Here is a 24062-nt window from a genome sequence, read left to right as displayed (position 1 = left end):
AAACAAAACGAAACAGAAAAACTAAATTACAGTCACGTGTTTACTGTACAATAGTGTAATAATGTAATATAACCTAAACATCTACTCTTGTGTAACAATATAAAATAAGAATAAAAACTATTCGATTAACAAAATGTATATTAATTCAAGTCAAATATAGTTTTTTAAATGTTTCTTAAACCAATCAGTCAGTAATTTTGAAGTTCACCAGGTGTGTACGAGTATGAATATATTCTAAGTAGTGAGTTTGATAAAATTGTCAATTACTTAGCTATTAAAATCGTTCGAAGTCTATTTCAATGAATTCAAACTTAAAATAATCTCTGTTATAGCCGAATTAATTTAATATTTAAGCAAATATTTACCATTTCTTAATAAGTACAAAAAATTAGCTAACTATGATTTTTTTTTTCAATACGTCCGTATATTTTCTTCTATATCCTTTATACCAAACAATAATAAATAATAATACATTTTTGTGCATAAATTTAGCAATAATTACCTACGCTTAATGTCTCGAATTTAAAATCAAATAAAGTCTTTAAACAAATTAGACGATAAATATTAAGATTCCATTATTGAAAACGTCCTTATGTAAAAAAATGTATAAAATTATGATGTATGATAGTCAACATCATAATATTTTTTTCCCATTAAATAACCGTAGAACTTAAGTACTCAAAACGTGGATAAAAGGTTTTTAATGATAAGACGTCACGATGAAACATTTTTTTCTCCTAAAAAAAGTGTTTTTTTTTTTTTTTTACTCCTTAATGATGAAAATCAAAATATTATGTATGCTGTCAGAGTTAAGAGTGTGGTCATTAGAAAACGAGACTTACGTGTTTTATCACCGACAAAACGCCCTTATATCGTGTTACACAATGTATTTACAAAATACACAAAGTTTTTGCGTCATTTTTTCGCAGTAAATTTATGCTTAGTATATTATCGATCTGTTTCTGTGGTATTTTTAATGCTTCTGAGTCATTATATGAGTCACGGAGTACATTCTTACTTTTATGATTCCACAGATATAGATTATCATGTACATAAATCATATTCGAAGTCCAATATTTTGTTTAAAATTAAAGCATGTTTTTTTTGTGCAAAAGTTATTTTTCTAAAAATTTAATTATAAATAATGCTACACATATTGCATATCATACTTATCATTTTTGAGTTGTATCTTCTCTTCTTCGTTCGAAAACACGACAAACGGCCAGAACGGCGTAATGACGTTGTGTGTGTGTAATAAAGAGAGAAGGTTTTCGGTATTCCATGACTGCCGCAGTGGCTACATGGCGGCAGCGGTGATTAATCTCGTTGACGGCAAAATGTTTCGTACGTGACTGGACCGTGAAATTTTTTTTATTCTCTCTCCCTCTAACACACACGCACCAATTCTCCCCACTCGTGTCCACCGTCACGTTTTTTTTTTTTTTTGCTGCGTTCGTCTTTTGGGTCCCGGCGGGCATTCGTCTCTCCGTCAAAAACCGTTTGTCAGCTCTCCGTGAGAGCCTAATGAAACGATATACTATTAATGTTACTACAACAAATGAATATTAAAAATAAATAAATATTAGATATATATAAATTTATTTTATACCTCGCAAAGTGGATTCGTATATCCGCTTGTGTGTGTGTGTGTGTGATTGACCACATAAAAAAATTCTGTCTCTACTACTTTACCAAGACGTATAACAATAACTGTGGGTGACGGAGACGACACCGAGCATTACACAAGTCGGTAACGTATTTTATCTCGACGGGTATAAAAACGAATATTTTCACTTTTTTCTGGATGTGTCTGCTTTTTATATCGTTTTATATTTTACACCACTACAGGTATACCACAGCTGTGAAAACTAGACAATTTGAAAGTTAGTCTCATTTTTTTATGACAAAATTATGTAGTTTTCACAAAAATTTTCATATGATATCTAGTTTAAAATCGAAAAATACCACGATAAAAATTCGATATAAAGAAATTGAAATATCTGGAATTTCATCTTATTTGAAATGAATAATAAATCATTATATTCTGAGCTGAAACCAATTTCATATTTATTAAATTCTTTATTAATTAATATCTCAAGGTTTTTGTTATATAAAATATGATGATGTGCATACTTCAAACAGCAATCAAATAACGTAAATAATATACTAATCAAGAACTAAAACACAATTGAGAAAATTACCTTTAATAATACAATCTATTTCAATCAGCTGAATTTCAATTTATAACAACCTATTTATATATATATATATCATTATCAAAAAATTATTTTATTTTTTAAAGAAAAAAACTGATTCATTTATAATTATAAAATCATTAGTTTCAGAACTTCTAAACCAATCTATAGTAAAAGTAACGACTTTATTCTAGTAATATTTAATTTATATATTTTATATTTACTATATTTAAAATGTTAAGGTATATACGACAATTATTTTTTTTATTTTCAAAAATTATACTTTATACATTTTTCTATGTATTTTGACTAACATAATATGAAATATTTCACCCAAATGAATTTCTCACTATATAAAACAATACATTTTCAGTAAACATTTTACATGTCATACAAACAGTTCTCTTTTTAACACACACATGTGTGACTTTGAACTTTCTATTATTTTCAAATGTTACAATTTTCGTTAAACTCGCTGCAGTTAGGAGGTAATAAAATATTGAAAAATATAACTTAATGTTCTGCCGTTGATATAACCATCTGAGACCAATATGAGATATATTTTATTAAGAAGTATAAGTCAATGTCAAGTGATTTTTTTTTACTGTTAAACATTTATTTTTCTTCTCATGTTTGAAAATAACAATTTTAAATAAACATTTATCATGATCAAAGGTATATTTATGTTGAATATGGGTACTATATACTTTATAAGATATGATTACAATAAATTATAATACTTTATATCTAATTATTTATGTGATGGTATTTTTAACAAAAGCCAAACAATTTCTTATAAAAATGAGATTTATGCTGGTTTTTTTATGTAATTTAAAAAAATTTATAACAATACATTAATTATAAAAAAAGCTCACTTTAGGATTTTAAATAATTTTCACATCAGACGATTTTTTGTTTATTGACTATAACATTGTTATGAACATATAAATTTCAATATTTAACCTCACTCTTTTTTTTAGACAAATTAAAAATGATATTTTAGCAATATTGATTAAGTCTTAGACAGATGCAACATTTATTAATACAACATAAATTTTAGAAAATTATTATATTATTAAAAGGATAAATTCATAATATGAAAAAAAGTAAAAGCCCCACAAAATTACCGTGATTTAAATAATAAAAAAAGTAAAATATTTTACTATTGCAAAAACAAAATGTTAAAAATAAATTTAATAGCACTTGAAACTTTTAATTAAGTTAAAAAATTATTTTCAAAAATACAAAAATTTACAAAGAAAACAAATACACATAATTATATACAAATATTATGTTTAAAAAAAACTGTCTTGAACATAACATTTTACATTACTATTGAATTAAAAAAAAAAAAAAAAAAATCATTGCAAAGTTTATTAACAAAAAAACACTCATGTATATATAAAATTTTCTTTATAATATAAAATATGTAAATAATACCTATGTCAAAAATAATTTATATATAAAAAAAAGTAGTAAAAAGTTTTCTTATAACAGTCACTATATACACAAAAAAGGAAACAAAATAATATACAACACCTATAAACATAATATTAAAACTGTAATAATATTTAAAAAAAAAAAATAGTTCAATAATTAAAACTTATGTTATAAGTTTTATAATATTTCAAAATTAATCTTATCATTACATTTGTATATAATACATTATTATTATTATTATTTTACTTAAATCTATATTCTATACATATCTTATTTATTTTGTTTGTGTTTAACAAATGATCATAGTTCATTGATCATAGATATTTTTACACACGTTTAAAGTTTTAAAAGTAAACAAAATATAAAAGTTTTTTCGTGTAATAATCAATACATTGTGAACATATTATAATACAAGTAATATCATAAGTTTTATTAAAAAGAAAAAAAGGACTTTTGTTTATAGATATTATGAAATAATGCCTATAGACTTCTACTTGTAAACTAATGGATTGTAAAATAATTTCCAGCTGAACATTGAGTTTGCATCCTTGGAGTAGGTAGCAACCTACCTTCTATAATGCCCTTTCTACTCCGAATCAGAATAATTTTCTAAGAATTTATACGTAAAAAAATAAAATTTCAAATGAGTTTTTTTAAATAAAAAACAAACATTCAATTAATTTTGTGCTAAATAATTAAATAATAAAAGTGAAGTAAAGTGACACAGAAGTAAAATTAAAATATACACATAAACTAAAAAAATAAAGTTGAAATAATGATTATTAACTATTCAAAGAATCAGCGAATATGCTTTAAATATATAAAATTTATTAATGAATAATATTAACGTTTGTTATTTTATAATAAGGAAAATTATCAACTTAACAATATTTAATTTAAGTAATTAAGTTATTATAATAATACTCGAAGATTGAGGTTTAATCTACTTGAAACAAAAAAAAAATATATAAATAATATTAGTACAAGTGTAATAGAATCCGAAAGTAATTGGCTCAATGGGATTTAATCAAATTGACAGATAAATTATAATATCACACTAGAATATAAATAATGTACATTAGCATATTAAAACAACAATGTTAACTGAAATACTGAAATGTATACAAATTAACTACTTAATTTGTAACATTCATACAGAAAACAGTTAATTATATTTAAATCTAACGATCAAGTTTAAAAACTAAAAAAAATAATTCAAAACATTTTGTAATGAAATCACCATCAACTTTTTACTTTCAAATGGTAATCTATATTTAAAATGTCATAAAATAGTAAGGCTATTTTATCTTATAAATTTTAACATTAAAATTATAATTTTTGATTTAATCGTTAATAATGAGTTATAGCTGCTCAAAGTTGGGTAGTTTGAAATTTTTAGGTGTTCATCTTACAGGTTATTACGACTGTGGGACGTTGGTAAAACTACAGGTACAAAGTTCATCACTGAGTCGATAGTCGATAACGAGTTTATTATATATGAAAATATATTATGTACATTTTATTATCTATTACCCATGTTACTAGTTTACTACTGGTCTTCAGAAATAAAAGATATTATAAAAATCAAAAACCGCCCAAATTTGATACGCTATATCTCGCTAAAAAATTAATGAAAAATAATAATTTGATAATTTGAACGTTAAAATTAATAACAAAAACAGCCCTATTAATTTAGTACATTTTAAAGTTACCGTTTTAAAATCAAAAGTTGATAGTGGTTTCACTATTAAAAAAAAGGGTGGAAAAAATAAAAATTTTATACAGTTTGAGAAAAGCATGATACAAAATATTTTGAAAAAAGATAAATGAAAAAAATTTAATACTTGACGAAATAATGAGTGTGTAACGATAAAAGAATCACTCTGTATATAATAATTTAGTTTAAATTTATATAGACCAGAATATCATTTGATAACTACAGTATAACTCAGACCTAATAAATCAAATAAGTATTCACAAAAATCATTTTTTATTTCATAATATTTGTGTCAATAGTTCACAAATCAATAACTTTTTTGGTTTTGTGAAATTCGGAAATAAATGTCTAATGAATAATTAAAAATCCCGTAAAACGATGTCTTATCCCAGAAATTCTCAACCAGGGTGCCGCCGGATTTTTAGAAAACGACTAAGGGTGCCGTGAGTCAAAAAAAGTTGGGAACCTCTGCTTAACCTAATGACCTACCCACCGGGTACCTAACCGGATTGACGTACCTACATGAATATGCGTATGAGATGATTGGTGGATACAATTTAAGCCGCAATGATAGTTGAGTTTAATAAAACGGTACAATAAATGATCTTTGATGACTAGTTATGATATCAAACGATACTTGTACTACGACAAATCATAGCAGACAGTTGAACGCTCGACCAAAAATGGTGTATCGAAAAAATATGAAAAATGTATTCATTTTAGTTTTTCCGATCTTTGTGAAACGCTATAAATTCGAATAGAGTGGGATCAGGTTTAATACTTTCGACGACAGGTTCTCATAAAATATATGTACATTGTACATACAATATAATATATTCGGTACCATCGTCCCGAAGGGGAATGCTAAGCACGCGCCGATGAGCGCCACTGCGTCTATATTTTCCTTTTTACAACACATTTGCTTAATATATTATGTAAAATACAGACTGTAATTTTTTTTTCTATTTTCAATTAAAAAAAAAAAAAAACTTTTATAAGAATTTCAATTTAATCATTATAATTGATACTTAGAACACTTGTAGAGGACGTTTAGAATACCGAATTATTTTTTAAACGATTTATAAAAAACTTATGTCGTAAGTTTAAAAACTCGATTAACATAAACCATATTTTATTATGGTTGACTGGATTGATCATGTTAAAATAATTTCTTATTGTAATATTTTGATGTACATTGAAAACCGTTCAGATATTTTAATCGAAATTATTAGTATCAGATGATTATCTCCAAGTGGCCAAAAACATTCGTAGGTTTCACCGTTGTCTATAATATGCCAACTACAATATTAAAATTGACAAATAGCTATTATGATAATGCTAGGACGGTATGTACGATATTATTATAATTTATAACACGATATACCAGAAACCAACTGCATCACATAAGATAAGGAACGAAATCTGCATTTAATCGTCGCACAATGCGTCGTTGCACGAGCGATTTTTGGCATCGTACTGATGATATATTATACGCGTGTAGCGTTATGGAAATTTCGTGTGATACATCATTCGAGTGAGTATTTTAAATACGATCTGATTTCGCTGGTATTGTTTGTATTGTTTTATGTACTTATACCTTATTTATTATGTATAATCTATATATTATAGAACGACGAATGACACAGGAAGAATATCGTCAACCCAAACGCGCGTGTATCATGTTTAATGCATAATATATAAATAAAAACGTACACCTCCGATGCTATGTCATACTGAAAGGTTACTTTAATTTTGAAACTTAAAAATAAATCAATAACTCGTTATGTATTTGTACATGGTATGTCGGTATCATTAATTAAGTGTACCTTCCTAGTTATTATGATCTGAAGATAATAATATTATACATCCAAAACGAAATCAAAAATCTATACTGATAACAATGCGAAAAAAATAAATACGTATTTATGTAATTTAAAAATGATTTAAAATTATGTATTTTGTCTGTATGTTGCAATTTTTTTTTTTAAATTTCACTCAACTAATATCGTTTAAATCGGGAACACAGTCATATAATCAAATAGAATTAGATCGACTGATGCTAAAAATTCAAATTGTCAAAGGTAAAAATTGCATAATATGATCGAAGTACCGAAACTAAGATAACATTTTAATAATAACAAAATAATTCAGAGGAAACCCGGATTTTATCAAATTGTAAATGCTTAAGTATAATGTGTTAAGTATATTGTGACCTTAATATAAACTTCTTTACTTCTTTTTTTTTTAATCGGAAACTTAATGCTAATTGTTAAACCAAAAATAATATGCATATAATTTGAAATTTCTGGATTATTTTAATTTTTGTACTATTCTTCAAAAAATATATAATATCGTTGCAGACGATATCATATCAAATACCTATTGACACGCTCCGTAATGCGACGACGACAACCATTCGTGTTTATTTTGTTCGTGTATTATTAGTTATTACATTTCATATACACGCGCACCTATAATATATGTGCGCGAAGATCATTCAAAAGGATGATGTGTGCATATCATTAGCCTAAACGTGCTCTAGGGTATCGTATTCCGAACGGCTTGGTGGTGGAATAACATAATAATATATGTGATGAATATATATGGACGTGAGTGGGGTGTGTGAGAGATATATATAGAGGAAAAGAGAGAAATAGAGAGATACAGAGACAAATTCTGTCCCCCTTCTGACCAGATAATATACCATTGTATATACACACGTATACGGTAGGCAGTGCAGTCAATTGCTATAATGCATTCACGAGTATTTGGGGTTCTTTTTTTCATATTTACTTTTTAGTTTTTAAGCCTGTCCCGAGGGCTGACGTTTTCTCTTATCTACTACGTTTGTTTGTGTGTATAATGTATATATAGTACGTGCATAGGACGTAAAATTGACGGCCTCCACCCACCTACAACCGACAGGCTATACGCTCACACACCGTAACCACGGAGTGTACGATTTAGGTAGAAAACGTATGTGCAAAGGGATCGGCTTTGGCGGAGGAATACGAGAGTGGTGTGCGCTGTATGAAATGTATACGAATAATGTAATATATCCGGAAAAACGTCATAACCGGAAATCGTTCGTTGTAACTTGTCAGTAATAGTAATAATAATACAGTACGAGTTTCCTTTATACTCGTAAAACATCGGCAGACAGCTGCTATCCGTTTATAGATTATAATATGCGGAGCTCACGTATATATTTTGTACTTAAGCAAACGACTACAAAACGACCGCGTTATTTAAAAGGATGATGTTAATATTATTCCTGAACCAATTACACTTGCCTTCGCACATACGCCGGAAACTCAAGTGATTTCCCACCGGGTGCCCGGAACTTATTTCATTTAATCTTGATCAATAGGAAAAATGTGTCGGACGAGTTTTATACTTTTGTGTTGAAAAATCGAGTATAAGCGAGCGATTTTCATCTTGTGACTGTACGTATAGTATTGATATAATATCATTATTTACGATTTAAATAATGAAGCAAATGAAATAATATTTTAAACGGCATAAAATCGTACTCCAATCAACCGTCGAAGAATTCAATAACTATACTATGTTTTTAACACGACACATTATTAATAAAAACAGTACGTCTTTTAAGAAAACAAAACGAAATAGACATTATACATTTTATTATACGAACACGTTAAACGCATTATAGAGAGAAAAAAAACTATATTTCTTTGTAAAAATATAACATATATCTTGTTTGAGTAAATAATGTAAAATTATAGTATTTCTATGCATTATAATATTTGAATTATGTCTATTTTTCAAAAGAAGGTTATTGCAATCTAAATATAATCTTCACAAAATGTAGAATAATATTTAAGATATATCACTAATTTATGCAGTTTAAAAAATATATATTTGAAGTTACAGACAAAAATAGGTATATCTAATATTTTTTCGCTTTTCGACGAATATTTAAAACAATATAAATGGTAATACAGCTTAGCTGTAACAGCTATTCTAATTGATCCCATTATGCATATCGCTAAAAATCTGACAATCGTGTTCTTCGAACACTCACCCTCAAAGTGATTCCACTCAAACGAAAATTATTCAATGAGCAAACGTATTTTTTTTTAATATACAAAAAAAAAAAACGATAATTTGAGTCATCAGTAAAATGATCCGTTACCAATATAATATAACGAAAAGTATAGATCTATAAAATGGTTATGCCGTGTAAAATTTGGTAAAGTTTACTTTGTCCTGCGGATAAGGTGTTTTGAATTGTATTGACTATAATATCACGCCACATACGCGGCTTTAAAACGATATTTCAAAAGTCAAGAAAACCGCCATCAACTCTCTGAAAACAGGGAATTGTGCATCAATTTTTAAGTAAATCTTTAATAATGATTGTCATAGTTTTCAGGGAACGAGTGACAAAGACTATACGTTATAATGTCGATGTGCACCGTATCACACACACACATAAGTCCGTTTAGTAGTTTCGATGTGTACAACACGATTCGTAATATATGTATGTTATAATTATTGAAATAGAGTTCGTCATCGGTTAATCGCATTACCTTTTAATAACGGCCGACATTGCCAACCATTCGTATTGTACCTATGATGTGTACTATATACACGTCACGAAAGACGCGACCATGTCACACCTCCCGACACGATACGCAGCCATTTTCCGTCTTACCGCGCCGCAATAAAATACTTACGCACGTCGATTAAACAACAATACGTTGTTCGCGCGCAATATTCCTATGCACGTATTTCAAAGAACCTACCTCACATGCGGATACGTCCGCAAAATTGCACACCCGAGGACGCCTCAGAAATGTGTCCCCGTCTCCTTTTCCTACGCATATCGTTGTTTTCCTTCATTTCTTTTTCTTCCCGTCTTCCAATTTTATTTTATTTTTCACTGCCAAACTCTGCGTACCTAATGGAATTCCGAAAATTCAGCCGGATACGCTTGCACGAATACTTTTGACGCCGACCGGTAAACGTTTTCTGGGGAAAAATTAATTTTTGCTTATTTCCATTTCAAACGAATTCCGGAAAACGCCTTACATCGAGCATTCCGACAATAGTTGTGCGATATGTACGTCGGATTCTGATTAGTTTATTATTATTTTTTGTTCTCGTCGCGCCCGGAAAACAAACGTATTTGCAAAACAGAATCTAATACAGAATATAATGGGCCATGTGTTATACAACCGGCGACGGCGTCCTATGCGCTGCAAAAGTCAATAAGACATTGCTTTCCGGTTCCTATTTTTACGTGTTAACGTCGTATTTTCTGGTAGACTGGAGCGATCGCGAAACGAATGTCAAATTATTTTTTATTTAATGTAAAATCCACTGAATTCCGTTTTATGTGTACAGACTGCAGTCATGGGTCGACGGACACGTTTTAATTTTATATTTAATCAAACGTCTTTTCGTGAAGACTATACGATGGAAATATATAAATAACTTACAGTTTTCATACCATTGTTGGACCGGTCGATAAACGCGTATTACGATTAGTTTACAATCCAGCGGTTCATCAAAATGTAACTATTTATTTAAATTAACAAATTAATGAACCGTAAAGAAAAACATCAAAAGTGTGATTTGTGAATTATAATATTGTACTAAAACAAATCACTGTTATTCGTCCGGAATTCTTTACTCCTCGTAGCCTATAATAAAAATTTTAATTAACATACAATAAATTGTATTTTCGATTTTTAAAACTAAAAACCATAAGTGTAATGTACTAGCTGCATTAAGACAAATTAAGATAATAGAAAAAAAAACAATTTTAAAGAGCTAAAATTATTTCATTTTAGAAGTACACTTTATATATTGTTTTAAAACAATGGGTCGTGGATTTATCAAATACTCAAGGGTAAAGAGAGGGGAGTACACGGCTTATGATATAAAGCTATTTATACTGTTATAACTACTGGGAAAACTTTAAAAATAATGATAATTTATTCAAACATGTAGTTATATCCGTTTTATGAAATAAATTATCTGTTATGCATGTACTTAGTAATAACTTATTATAAACATTTTAAATCTGATTCAACCATAAGAATATAAGTAAGTACCCAGTTTAAAAATAATATATTGAATACAGGTGGTATATTTTAATTAAAGAATAAATATATTAAATAGTAAAATATCATAATGTATCCCATCGTATATTCTTAACCTGAGTATTAGGATATTTATTTTTAAAGTACTTATAGAAAAATACATTTATAACTTAAATGTATACTTGTAATACCGCTCAGATTTATATTTAATTATACAATTCAATTTTATATTTTATTTTTTTATAAACATTTTTTGTTAATACTCTAACTTGTTTTTGGTGATATGAGTTAATGAAATTTCAACCAAAATACATCATTGAATTATAATATTTGAAACTTTTAAATACGATGGATTTTAAAAGCTTATTGTATGTTTATATTACACTAAATTGAGTTTCCATTTAAAACATTTCAAACGAAAAGTATGATTATATATAGCCTTATATATATTTACTAAAATACAGACAATTCGTCTTCGACAAAGAAGAAAGACTTATTGAAGTGCATCAACATTAAACATTATTTCATTTATAAACTAACTTTTATAATGTTCACATTTTTCTCAATTAAATGTTTCAATGGTTACGAAGTAAAATCTAGAGACTAAAAATTTGTTTACGTAAATTTCAAAATAATTTCTTAATAAAAACTCGTATAATTTATTGTTAATTTCTCAGATTATATTTCTAATACTATAAATATGTATAATATAACGTATATTGATAACAAGTTTAAAAAATAATCTCTGGTCCCGTACTAGTATATTATATACTATTACAGTAGCTTGTGATGAATACAACAAAAAAATATAGATAATTCAACTATAAAAGTTTAGTTTGGAAATCAATTATAGTAGGTTAATAAGCTTGGCATAATTACATAAAATAATTAAGTTAAAGGAAATTTAATTATTTTAAATGGATTCAATTTTTTTTTTTTTTTTTTTGTAATAAAACTTCATATTTTTATTGACCCTTAACAATTGATAAAATAAGTAAAGTATAAAATTATTTTCATTGTATAAATTACAAATTGACTTAGATAAAAATGTATATTATGTGGTTATATTAAAAAACATGATACATAATACGCATTGTATAAATTATTCATACAAAATAAAAATCATAAGTAGCATCTATATTCTATGCTATCAATAGACATACCTATTGGCTATTATACAATAGTGTTTATGACATAAAAACATGTATTTTGTACGTTTTATTACAAACAAATAACAATATTATTAGGTAATACTTTTAAAACTCACATAAAATGCTAGGTTTTCATATTTTAATAAATTATAATTATTATATTCCATTCATATTATATCATAAAAATAATATAAACATTAAACGTATAATGTCAAAACCTAATATTTTTATACAGCGAGCCACAAGTCACTAATAGTTAATATTAAATCACGTCTTTTCAAAAAAAAAAAAAATAAAAAATACTCCGTCTAATTATGTAGGTACACCGTTTTTAAAACGCTTACTCAATACAATAGAGTTATATAAATGTATAATATAATTTGTTCCTGCAGATTAAAAAGTTTCATTTAAATTTTCATTAAGTATCCATATTCTATAATATTGTTAACGGGAAGGTGATTTTTTTTTTTTTACAATTATAATTGGCATATTTACATTGCATTATAAACAACGTAATTTAAAATAACACAACAACAAAAAATCAGGATATAGACACTGATTGTTGAGCACACAAGACGTTTTTGTTGTTTTGGCCCATAATAGCGGTATATTAAAATGTTATATCGGAATTAATGTAATAAAAAAAAAAAAGTGATTCTGAGCTTATGAAAGTTTAAGGTTATACCTTTTTAAAAATATAATAAATACAAATATCTTTTGTATTATTACCGGGAGTATCATTAATGGAGGACTGCTTACACCAAAGATTATCACGAACATTTTATATTTTTTTATTATTATCAGTTCATTAGCGTGATTAATTAATATAAATATAAATATGTATCCCATTAAACAGATATAATGTTAGTGCTCCTTAGGAATAGATCATCTCCTTAAAAAAAAAAAAAAATGTATCATTAATACACATCGTAGAAAAAAAGAAACGCCATTACACTTTTTATCAAATTAAAAAATTACAAAACCTATCATTAGATGTTTGTTGTAAGTCCAGGTTCCTTCAATATTTTAAACAATAAACTAAAATTCCATGTACAATTTTAAAATAATTGTATAACCTTTTAGTACTTATGTGTAAAAACCTTAGTATTTACAATATTATTTTTAATACCGATAAATGCTGTATTTTATAACGATTCTGTTATAACTTAAAGGTAAACTAAAAATAAATAAATTAATTCTATCCAGTTTTAGAAAATAACAGAACGTGTAGTAATAACTGTAATTTATGATATAATTTTAGCAAATATTAAAAAAAATCTTTTTAGACCGATTATTGGTCTTTGATCTTGCTGTGCTTTAAATAGCCACTAATGTAAAACCATAATATATTGATGATAATAATTTTAATAATAATATTCATCTCCTTGTTAACCAAATCAACAATAATAACTATGTATTAATAACTACTGACGGATAAATGGACGAATAAAACGGGTGTATAACTGTGTAAAGTGTAAAGTATGTTTAAAAACCTAATAACCTACGAACTTTCAAAATATGAACCTCTATCTAAAATTGTGTATACTTAAAACTTATTAGAATTAATTACATTTAGTTACTGTTACACTTTTAAACAGTAATAATTTTATTCAGTGTTTAAATCTTTTAAAATGAGCACTTAATATTCAAAGTACAATATTTGCGTTAATACTTCTAGAAGGTATTAATTGCACATTGCAGTATATTTACATGGTTGTTGAAAAACAATTATTATTAGTATCCCACTTTGAATTAGTAACAATGCAATGTTTTAATAGAAAATATAAAAAAAACATATATTATGTGCCCTATATTACACTGCAGTGTGTGTTTGTAATGGGATCGAAAGCGATACCAAACTAAAATTACTTGATGAAAAAAAAAAGCAAATCGAGATAATCGGTTCACGCCCAATGGTGAAAAAGATAGGTGTGATTAAAAAAGTAGTATCTAATTACAATATCGTTATTATTACTTATACTTTCCGAGTTTAAAAGCTTTTCGAGTTTAACGAAAAATACTATGTGACGATAAAATGAGATTAACATTAATTCGTGCATCGAGAGAAATCGCTAACTTAAAGTACCGATAGGAAATTCTCAGTGGAACACATATTTCGTCTGACATAAAACACCGTGTAAATCTCTTCAGGTGCCTTAATCCAATAACACTCCTGTGTATTGTATCCATATCGTATTATTTTGCATCATAGAAAACGTACAATTTTCATATATTTCTGTGCGATCAACAAAAGTACAGTATCCATACAAAGAACAAATCAAATATATATATATTTTTTTTTTATCATACTTGACTTATGTTTTGTCACACTCGCAGTAAAATACGGTCGCAAATAAACGTTGAATATTCCATGAAACATATTTATCACAATAATATTTATGAATAAATTATATACAGTATATGACTCCACGCGTGTATACTATATTTTGGAATTTTTTTCATTTATTTAATGCGTACATTAACATAAAATTGGAATAAACATACTTTTAACTAGAATAATAAATATATATATTATATTATTTCCCATAACTATGTAGTGGCGAATTAAATGGTTTAAAATCATTTATTATAAATCAAAATGTTGGTATTTTGGTACAACAATAGTAACAGTAATATTATGTTAAGTTTAAGCTACTTATTCCACATAAATAATCGAAAATTCGTAAAAACAATAATAATTTAAAAAAAAGTCAACGTAGATTTTTTCAGTTAACAATATTATTATTGTGCTGGAATATTATAATTTTCAACGTTAACTTGTATACGCAAGCGTGATACTTATAATATATGAGAATATATTACAAACGCGACACCGATCGAGTCAGTATGATATCAGTTTTGGCGAAATTACAAAATCGCTGATGCGAATATATAGGCGCGTGCGTCTTGTCACCGAATAAGTCCATCGATCATATTTTGACTATAATATTATAATACATTATGTATAATAAGCGCCGTTGTGAAGTGGCATGAGACATTAAAAATTAAGACTTATTGATAGCAACTGGGAACGGTGCGTCGACAATCATGAGCCAAATTGGCTCGCCGCCGCTCCGAAACGATTCTTGACGACCTATTTACGGTAGTTGCCAAAGCGATGTGCCTGAGAAACGCGCACGGCCGACTTTTGGCGTGGTAAGCGCGTAGTGCCCGCAGGCGCAATTAATGACGAAACGTCTTAAGCCCCCCCCCCTCCGCGAACAAAAATAAAAATACTAAAAACAAAAAAATAAAGCCCCCATCGGAGGATCCTAAAAAAAAATTGTTTTCGACACGTTTAAGTTGAAAAACTTAAAATCATCGGAAGCATAGGTAAGCGTATTTGAAGGGCGCGAACATCGATATTATATTATTTAAACCCGTTGTGTGATAATAATAATATTATGACGACCGGGGCGGAAACCGCTCGGAAATTAAACTGCAAAAGTCTGCGGGATAATACTCTGGACAATCGTCCTCGCACAAAACGGGCCGAACAGATAAATTTTCCTACGCAAGCTGAACTGTTCGGGAGGGTGGATTTCGTTTGTTTTATTGCCCGAGCCACGAGGTATCTATAATATATATGCACATTATGTATGTCCGTATTAAATATAGTGACCCTGCAAAGTCCGAGAAATATCCGGCGGCTGACAATACGCACCGCTCCCACCCCCCACCTGCACTGGATTTCGCAGGTAGATTTGCCCGTCGTCATCGTTCGTTTGTACAGGGTGCTTCACTAATCATCATACACAATCACTTTTTTTTCAATTATTAGTTATTAATTTATTAGCTTTTATTACTATTTTAGTTATTAATATCAATTTTTTAAATGACATATTTTCAAATTCCTAAGATGTTTTGTACTACTTACGGACTAACTAGTGGAAATACAAACCTCAGTTTTTCAAAAGCGAAACCTATTTTTCACTGTAAATTACTTAGAGAATAATTTTTCTGAAATGTTGATGAGAAAACCCTTTAAGTAGTACGAAAAATCTCAAGAATTTAAAAATATAGTCTTTACGTATATTTAAACATCCCGAAAAATCAGAATCAGAATTTTAATAAATCTATTACTAAATTAGAAATTTGTGGTGTACATGCTTAACGAATTACAATGTGTGTTTATAAATATATAGTGGATAATAAATTGGGTATATTACAGAGCGTCACTTAAATAGTAACCGACAAATGTCATTTACTCGATAACTATATTATATGTACGAGTATATACCTTCTACAAATACCTACAATATACCTACCCTTAAACATTTTTTTTCCCATGTTAAATATGTAATATTCAGAAGACCGACTTAGTTGCATAATTGGATATTTACATTTTGTCAGTCGTATCAATTACACCCTGTATAATCTTCTCGTTAACCGCATAGGTGCACCCACTCTTCAGCCATTGAATTTATGTCGTATTCACGTATATTTAATATTATATTATATTATATCGTACCTATGCCTATACCGATATGTGCATGTATTTATATATATTAATCATTATAGACAATCGATAAATCAATGTTCTATCAAACAATGTTTTTGTTTTTTTCGTTTACCATCTTTTTTTTTCTGTCTCGCCCACACGCAGGTTCGGTCCCACTGCGCCTACCCGTGCCAGTGCGCCAACAGGGACCCGGTTTGCGAACCGGGCGTGCCGCACACCCGCGACGGATGCGGTTGCTGCCCCGTGTGCGCCCGACAGGATGGAGACCCGTGCGACGGCATTGCCGTGTGTGACCAAAGGAAAGGTCTGGTATGCCAGTACGACGACTACTACAGCCCGGCCGGCATATGCAGAGGTAGGTCGGCATTGTAAATACGTATTTATTATGGACGAACAAAAATAATATATTATAGATTTAATAATAATCGTAATAGTATACTCGTTATTTGTCCACTCGGATATTTGGTGGAACTAAGTGGGGACTGTCAAACCTCGTAAAAAAAAAATCAACGTTTGACGAATAACGTAACGTATTATAGAACTTAAATGATTGTTTATTTTATAAGTTGGTGTCTATTATAGTGGGCAATTGTAGCAGTCAACAGTTTGTTATCTTTTCCGCAACCCATCTCGTTCCGAAAATAAAAATGTATATTTTTCTGATCAAAAATATTCAATAAAAAGTTGAACACATTTTCGATTGTTTGCTGTTGCAAAAATGGTACGTTTGACATAAGTGTTATTATTCACACATTGTGTTTCGTGCTGTATAATACGTAGTATTTTAGATAACAAAAAATACTTAAGACACGGAGCAGAGGCACGTGATTATGAAAATATATATTCGCCCATTTAAATGTCAACTTAATTTTAAAAAATGTAACTCCCTCTTCACAGAAATTCTACTAAATCTTCACCCATAGCGGATTACCGCCGACACGTGCGTGATTTGCTTTTTTTTATACTCAAGCCCTTCCACCGCCCCTACCGATCCACCTTCACACAAGCTCACCGATCGGTAAAAAAATACCTATATGGCTCTATCTACCTACGTGCCCCACGCACGCATACCAATTCGCCGCAGCGATCAACAATGATATTCGTTTACCCGACAAAAATACATATTTATGTATAGGTACACGAACGCGTTCACACACACGCGCGCGCGCGCGCGCGCACGCACGCGATTCGTTTTTGGTATTATTCAAATATCCGTTCGTCATAACGTAACGAATTCTCCACAGTTGAATCGACCCGCAGTTTGCACATTTCCATTGAACGTCAATAAATAACAAGTGAAATATATTAAGTGACGTAATGTTATTAAATAAATATGTATATCGGTATATTTCATACCTATATATTATATGTACAATGTACATTGTATAGTATAATACTTGTAAGCACGATATTCGAAATAATATTATGCGCACGTTTACCCACCAACATTTATTATAAGTAGTAGGTGTATATATATAAGACTTTTGGTGAACGTTTTTTTTTTTTTTTTTTGTTATTCGACGTAGAAAATGTGCGTACGTTTATATAATATTGTAAACGCACGAGCGTCTGACGTTTTCTATGATTTTTCATTTACCTATAAACGCAAAAGGCGTCCACTAGTGATTTATTACAATCCAGCATAACATACATAATACAAGCGTCTTTCATCTGGCGTGTACGAACGTTCGAGCATTGCAATTTTAGATTTTACCACGTTTCTTTTATGGATAAATTTACTTTTGATTATCAAAGGTCTTCGAATACTTAGGTGTCGTGGATACTCGTAATAAGTAAACAGTTGGGCAAGCAAAACGTAATAATATCAGCTTAATTTAAAACGGTTCATTGATTCAGTGCTTAAGGCTTTGGATTAAACTATTCCGTTCGTTTCTATTAACCACGAAAAAAATAATTAAATAATTTATAACGTATAGTACGTTGAACATTGTAACTTATAAGCACGCATGTACATAAAAATAATATATTAAGTCGTACAATTCGAATCGGCCTAGCAGTACAGGTTTATTTACTACAAGATCTTCTACATATTTAAGCTTTAAACTCATCTCCGACTCACTAAAACCTTGGCTCATTTGTCATTTGATTCACCCCCGGTTTCTAATAATTATCAACGCTATTATAACAATATAATTTTGTAACAATACACGAAGGAGGTATATATACTGCGTCATGTTCATAAATAATGACACAGCGTTCTGTATAAAGGGAACTTCTCGAATAAACATAACTTTTAAAATAAATTGTTATTATTAATATTATTATTATTATTACATTTTGCATTTGTTCAACAATAGTTTTCCTAATTATCCGACTAAAAAAAAAAAAAAATACACATTACTATAACGAATGAAATGGAATTTTTAATGTCAAGAAGTGTAAAGACTATATGTATTAATGTATATGTGTATACTACATATATCAGCACAGTATAATTTATTATGAAACACATCCGTAATTCTAAGAATAGTTTTAAAGTAGGTACATTGGAAAAAAGTATTCATTTTTTATAAGACCTAATAAATAGCCTGAACAATTTAATAATCCAAAATACTACAAACAGATCTTATAAAAAAAAAATATGTGTTCAACTCTCGAACTTAGTAAATATCAATAAGGGTAACATTAAAATACTTTTATAAAGTATTTATAAATTTATTTTGTACTTATTTTATTATTCTTGTTGTTTTTTTTTATAATAAGTTAATAAACAAATAATTTATAAATACGTCATCTACAAGTATATAATCTATTCTCTTATTATTATCACGTTATTGCAGCATAATAATTAGAATAGAATGTATATTTGTTTGTCAAAATATAACACATTACAAATTATCGAACAATATAATATAAATATTTGTCGCTCAAAACCGACTAATACAATCAAACTTTTCATTATTTACTCAAGTGTACAATACGATATTTGAACTATTTATTTAAAACTATATCGTTCACTTGATAAGGAACGAACTATTATAAAAAATACAGTCAAAACAAAAATTGAAAAATGATAATAAACTTGTCCTTAGTTTCATAATTGCTTTGTCGTTATAAAATTTTAAGCCAATGAGTGTACCTATAATAATATGTATACGATATCGCAAAAGTATACAATATTATACAGTAGTGGAGCGAGCTGGTATCGTACCATTTAAGTAAAAATATGTGTAAAAATATGAACAATTTTAAAAATATATACCTTATGCACGTAAATAAAAACATTTATAATTGTAAATTAAATTAGTAGCTGATCTATCAACTTTTTGGTTCGTTAAGTTAACATTTTAAGTGCCCTTTTGAAAATCCGGGCCCTATTTACATTACCTAACCAATAAGTATGACAATTATTTATATACATAAGACAATTTCTTAAATTTATTATGTTATGTCCAATGTGAATTATATGTAAAAACAACTTATATAATACCTACATGTAGTAAATTATTTATTGCAATTAAAAACCCATTTACATAATCTGTGTATCAACAGTTTTAATATTTGTACTCTAAATCCTGTTCATACAATCCCTTCTCCTCTATTAAATATACAACTAAAATTGATTTTTTACAAATTAAAAATGTCAATAATTATTGTTTCTTGAAATTAAATAAGCAGTGGGAATTTATTTTAAATTTTAGTGTTGTAAACAATTATTTTTGAAATGTTGTTCAAATACTTGTTTCGGAAAATGATTTGAATACTATTTACTCAATTAGCTACATTTTAAAAGTATTTATAATATTTTCAAATTATTTATTTCTAGAGAAAACATTATAGACATATTATCCAGCTGATTTGTGTATCAAAGCACTTTAATAGTTTAATACCTATACTTCAGCAAAATGAAAAATGTTTAATTTGTATGTATTTCATACGTGTTAATAATATTGTTTTGCTATCTGAAATATGGCGAACGTGTGATAAGCGCTCGCAGCTGGGCTTCATTATACTCACTTTAAAAGGCTGAAAGTACCTTATCTAGTATAGTATAGATATATGTAGTGTAAGCGGACATTAAATGAGTGGGTGTGTGTGTGTGTGTGTGATATCTTTATATTTTTAATTTTATCAGGAAATGTTTTAAATAAATATGAACAGTGGTATAATCAATAACACGGAATAGTACAAATCGTATTAATAAGATGAATGAGAGTTTAGAGGTATTCATCTAAATTATATATATTTTTTGAGTGTTGGTGACAGGGCGTGTGGGAAATAATACAAAAACTGTATTATTTAAGGTATTTTGATCTTAATAAAAAGATAACTATGTAACTTAAAAGAAAGAAAAGTAACTGTGTAAAAATAAATATAACAACTATATGAAAATATGTATTTGATTGCTTAAATTAATATGTATAATCGTGTAAACGAGGCCGACTGAAAATTAAAATAGAACAAAACGGAATACACAAACAAACCGAGTTTCTCTACTTCTGAAGTATTTTTTAAGTGACTTAAAGGTGAACCATTCCAATTATTTTCGTGTGACCGATGAACTGCTTGCAGTGACCTATTGGCTAATGTTTATAGTCTACGCAATACTTATGTAATGATTCATTACTAATGACTAGGGCTAGGATTCATATGCATTTGCATGTTTTTTCCTTAAGTCCAAATCGATTGTTTGTCAAATTTGTCCACGGTTTTGCTTACTCTCGTTTAAATAAAATCAATTTTTTTTTGCATATTTTTGCATATTTTGAACACAATGCATATAATTGCATATTTATAGATTTTAAGGTTTTTTATTTTTTTTTTAACTTAAATTTTTAAATTTTTATAAATTATTGTTAATTTTAAATGGCGTTTATTTCATAATACCGATAGTTTTTGGTTTATCCGTCGAATTGTAAATATTAGTATAAATATTACCCATCTAATCTTATCTACGACCGATAGGATTACCTACACATTATTTAACGACGTATTTAATTTCATTAGTACGACGTGTGTTGCGTAAATGTGCGGACACTTATACTTAAAATTTGAGTGGTTTTAATAACAGTATCAGTTAACAATTTTATAAAATGCCGAAAGTTCAAAGTGAAAGTGCCAAGTTACGTCAATTTGTAGAAGAATTTTCAAGTGACGTTTTTAAAACAGATGGTAAAATATTATATTGTATTATTTGTGATCAAGCTGTGCCCGTAACAAAACGTTTTCAGGTGGTACAGCATTTAAATACAGGCAAGCATAACAAAAATATTAATTTAAAAGCCAAATCTAAACAGTCGTTCATTAAAAATACATTAAATAACCAAAATAAACAAGCGAATTTTCCTCTAGATTTATGTCAAGCAATGTTAGAATCGGATATACCTTTATGGAAGTTAAATCATCCATCATTTAAAAATTTTTTAGAAAAATATACTGGTAAATGTGTTCCTGACCAGTCTACAATTCGCAAAAACTATGTTTCTTCAATTTATGAAAATACTATTTCTCGCATTCGTTCGGAAATTGGTGATGGGCCAATTTGGGTTTCAATAGATGAGACCACGGACGTTGACGGTTGATATGTTTGTAACGTCATAGTTGGTCTCCTCCACGAAGACAATTATTCAAAGCCGTATCTATTAATGTGTGAAGAACTAGAAAAATGTAATTTCCAAACTATTGGCAAAATATTTAATGATGCAATGTACCTATTATGGTCATCAGGAGTGAAGTACGAAGAAGTTTTACTTTTTGTTTCTGACGCCGCGCCATATATGGTTAAATCAGCGAATTCCTTGACTATGTTATACACTAATTTAATTCGTTTAACATGTTTGGCACATGGGATTCATAGAATTAGCGAATGTTTACGAAATGAATATTCTACTGTTGATAAATTAATAGCGACAATTAAAAAAGTATTTTTGAAAGCTCCCAGCCGAATTATCAAACTACGTGAACTATTCCCAAATTTACCTTTACCACCTCAACCAATTATCACTAGATGGGGTACATGGTTAAATGCAGTAAAATACTATTCAAATAATTTTGATTCAATAAAATCTGTAATATCAAATTTAGACGACGAAGCAGAATCAATTAAAAAATCAAAAGAATTGTTTGAAGACAAACATTTACAAAATGATTTGGCATATTTAAAAAGTAATTTTTGTTTTCTCATCCAAGCTATTACTAACCTAGAAAAAAGTACACTATCCCTTGACGAAGGTTTAAACACTATTTTAAATGTGAAAGATAAACTGAATAAATGTAACGGGAGAGCAGCAGAATTGGTAAAAACTAAAATGGATTTTATACTAAAAAAAAATAAGGGATTTAAAACACTATTAAAAATTCATAGAATTATAAACGGTGAATATGAAAATGAAGAAGAAGATATTGATACTAATCTAACTCCATGGAAAATCGCGTCATTCAAATATGCACCAATAACCTCATGTGATGTGGAAAGGAGTTTTAGTCAGTATAAATCTATTTTACGTTCAAATCGCCGGTCGTTCATATTTGAAAATTTGAAACAACATATCATAGTAGCGTGTAATAATATAAACTAATATTTAATGTAATTATATAAACTTATATTTAATGTAATAATAATAAATTATGAATTATGATAAAAATACATATCTAGAAATAATAAAAATTTGTTTTTGCATATTTTTGCATATTTTGGTAAATCAAATGCATATTTTACAATTTGTTATTGCATATAAATCCTAGCCCTACTAATGACTAAGGAGTGTTGCTATTTTATTTAATGATTACTTATTTTGCTTATTTATTCAGTGATTCTTATTAGTGTAGTCGTTGTTAAACTATTCTATTTTTATATATTATTAAATGTGACCAATTAATATTATATTAAACTTAAAAGGCAGCGTTTCCAGGGGTTTTTGAACTAGTCTTTTCATTGTATTAAAGTAATTAATATTAAAATTACAATAATATTTATATGATTTATAATTAATTTTATACTGTGCAACTTGTAAGAGTAAGATATACTTTTATAGTTTTATAAAAATTATTATTTCTTAATTG

General features: G+C 28.2%; 1 protein-coding gene across 4 annotated transcripts in view; it reads left to right on the top strand.

Annotated features, from left to right (window-relative positions):
• Positions 1 to 24062, top strand: part of LOC113547762 (WNT1-inducible-signaling pathway protein 2) — a 268501-nt gene that overhangs the window by 195060 nt on the left and 49379 nt on the right. For all 4 annotated transcript variants that reach the window (XM_026948243.1, XM_026948242.1, XM_026948244.1 and 1 more), the window contains one exon: positions 17184 to 17394. In XM_026948243.1, the coding sequence (XP_026804044.1) occupies positions 17184 to 17394 (211 nt within the window). The remainder of the gene's footprint in view (positions 1 to 17183; positions 17395 to 24062) is intronic.

The sequence above is a fragment of the Rhopalosiphum maidis genome, chromosome 1 (assembly GCF_003676215.2).
Source record: "Rhopalosiphum maidis isolate BTI-1 chromosome 1, ASM367621v3, whole genome shotgun sequence".
In the NCBI taxonomy this organism is placed as follows: domain Eukaryota; kingdom Metazoa; phylum Arthropoda; class Insecta; order Hemiptera; family Aphididae; genus Rhopalosiphum; species Rhopalosiphum maidis.
Note: the sequence above shows the minus strand (reverse complement) of the source record. Positions and strands in the feature narration are given on the sequence as shown.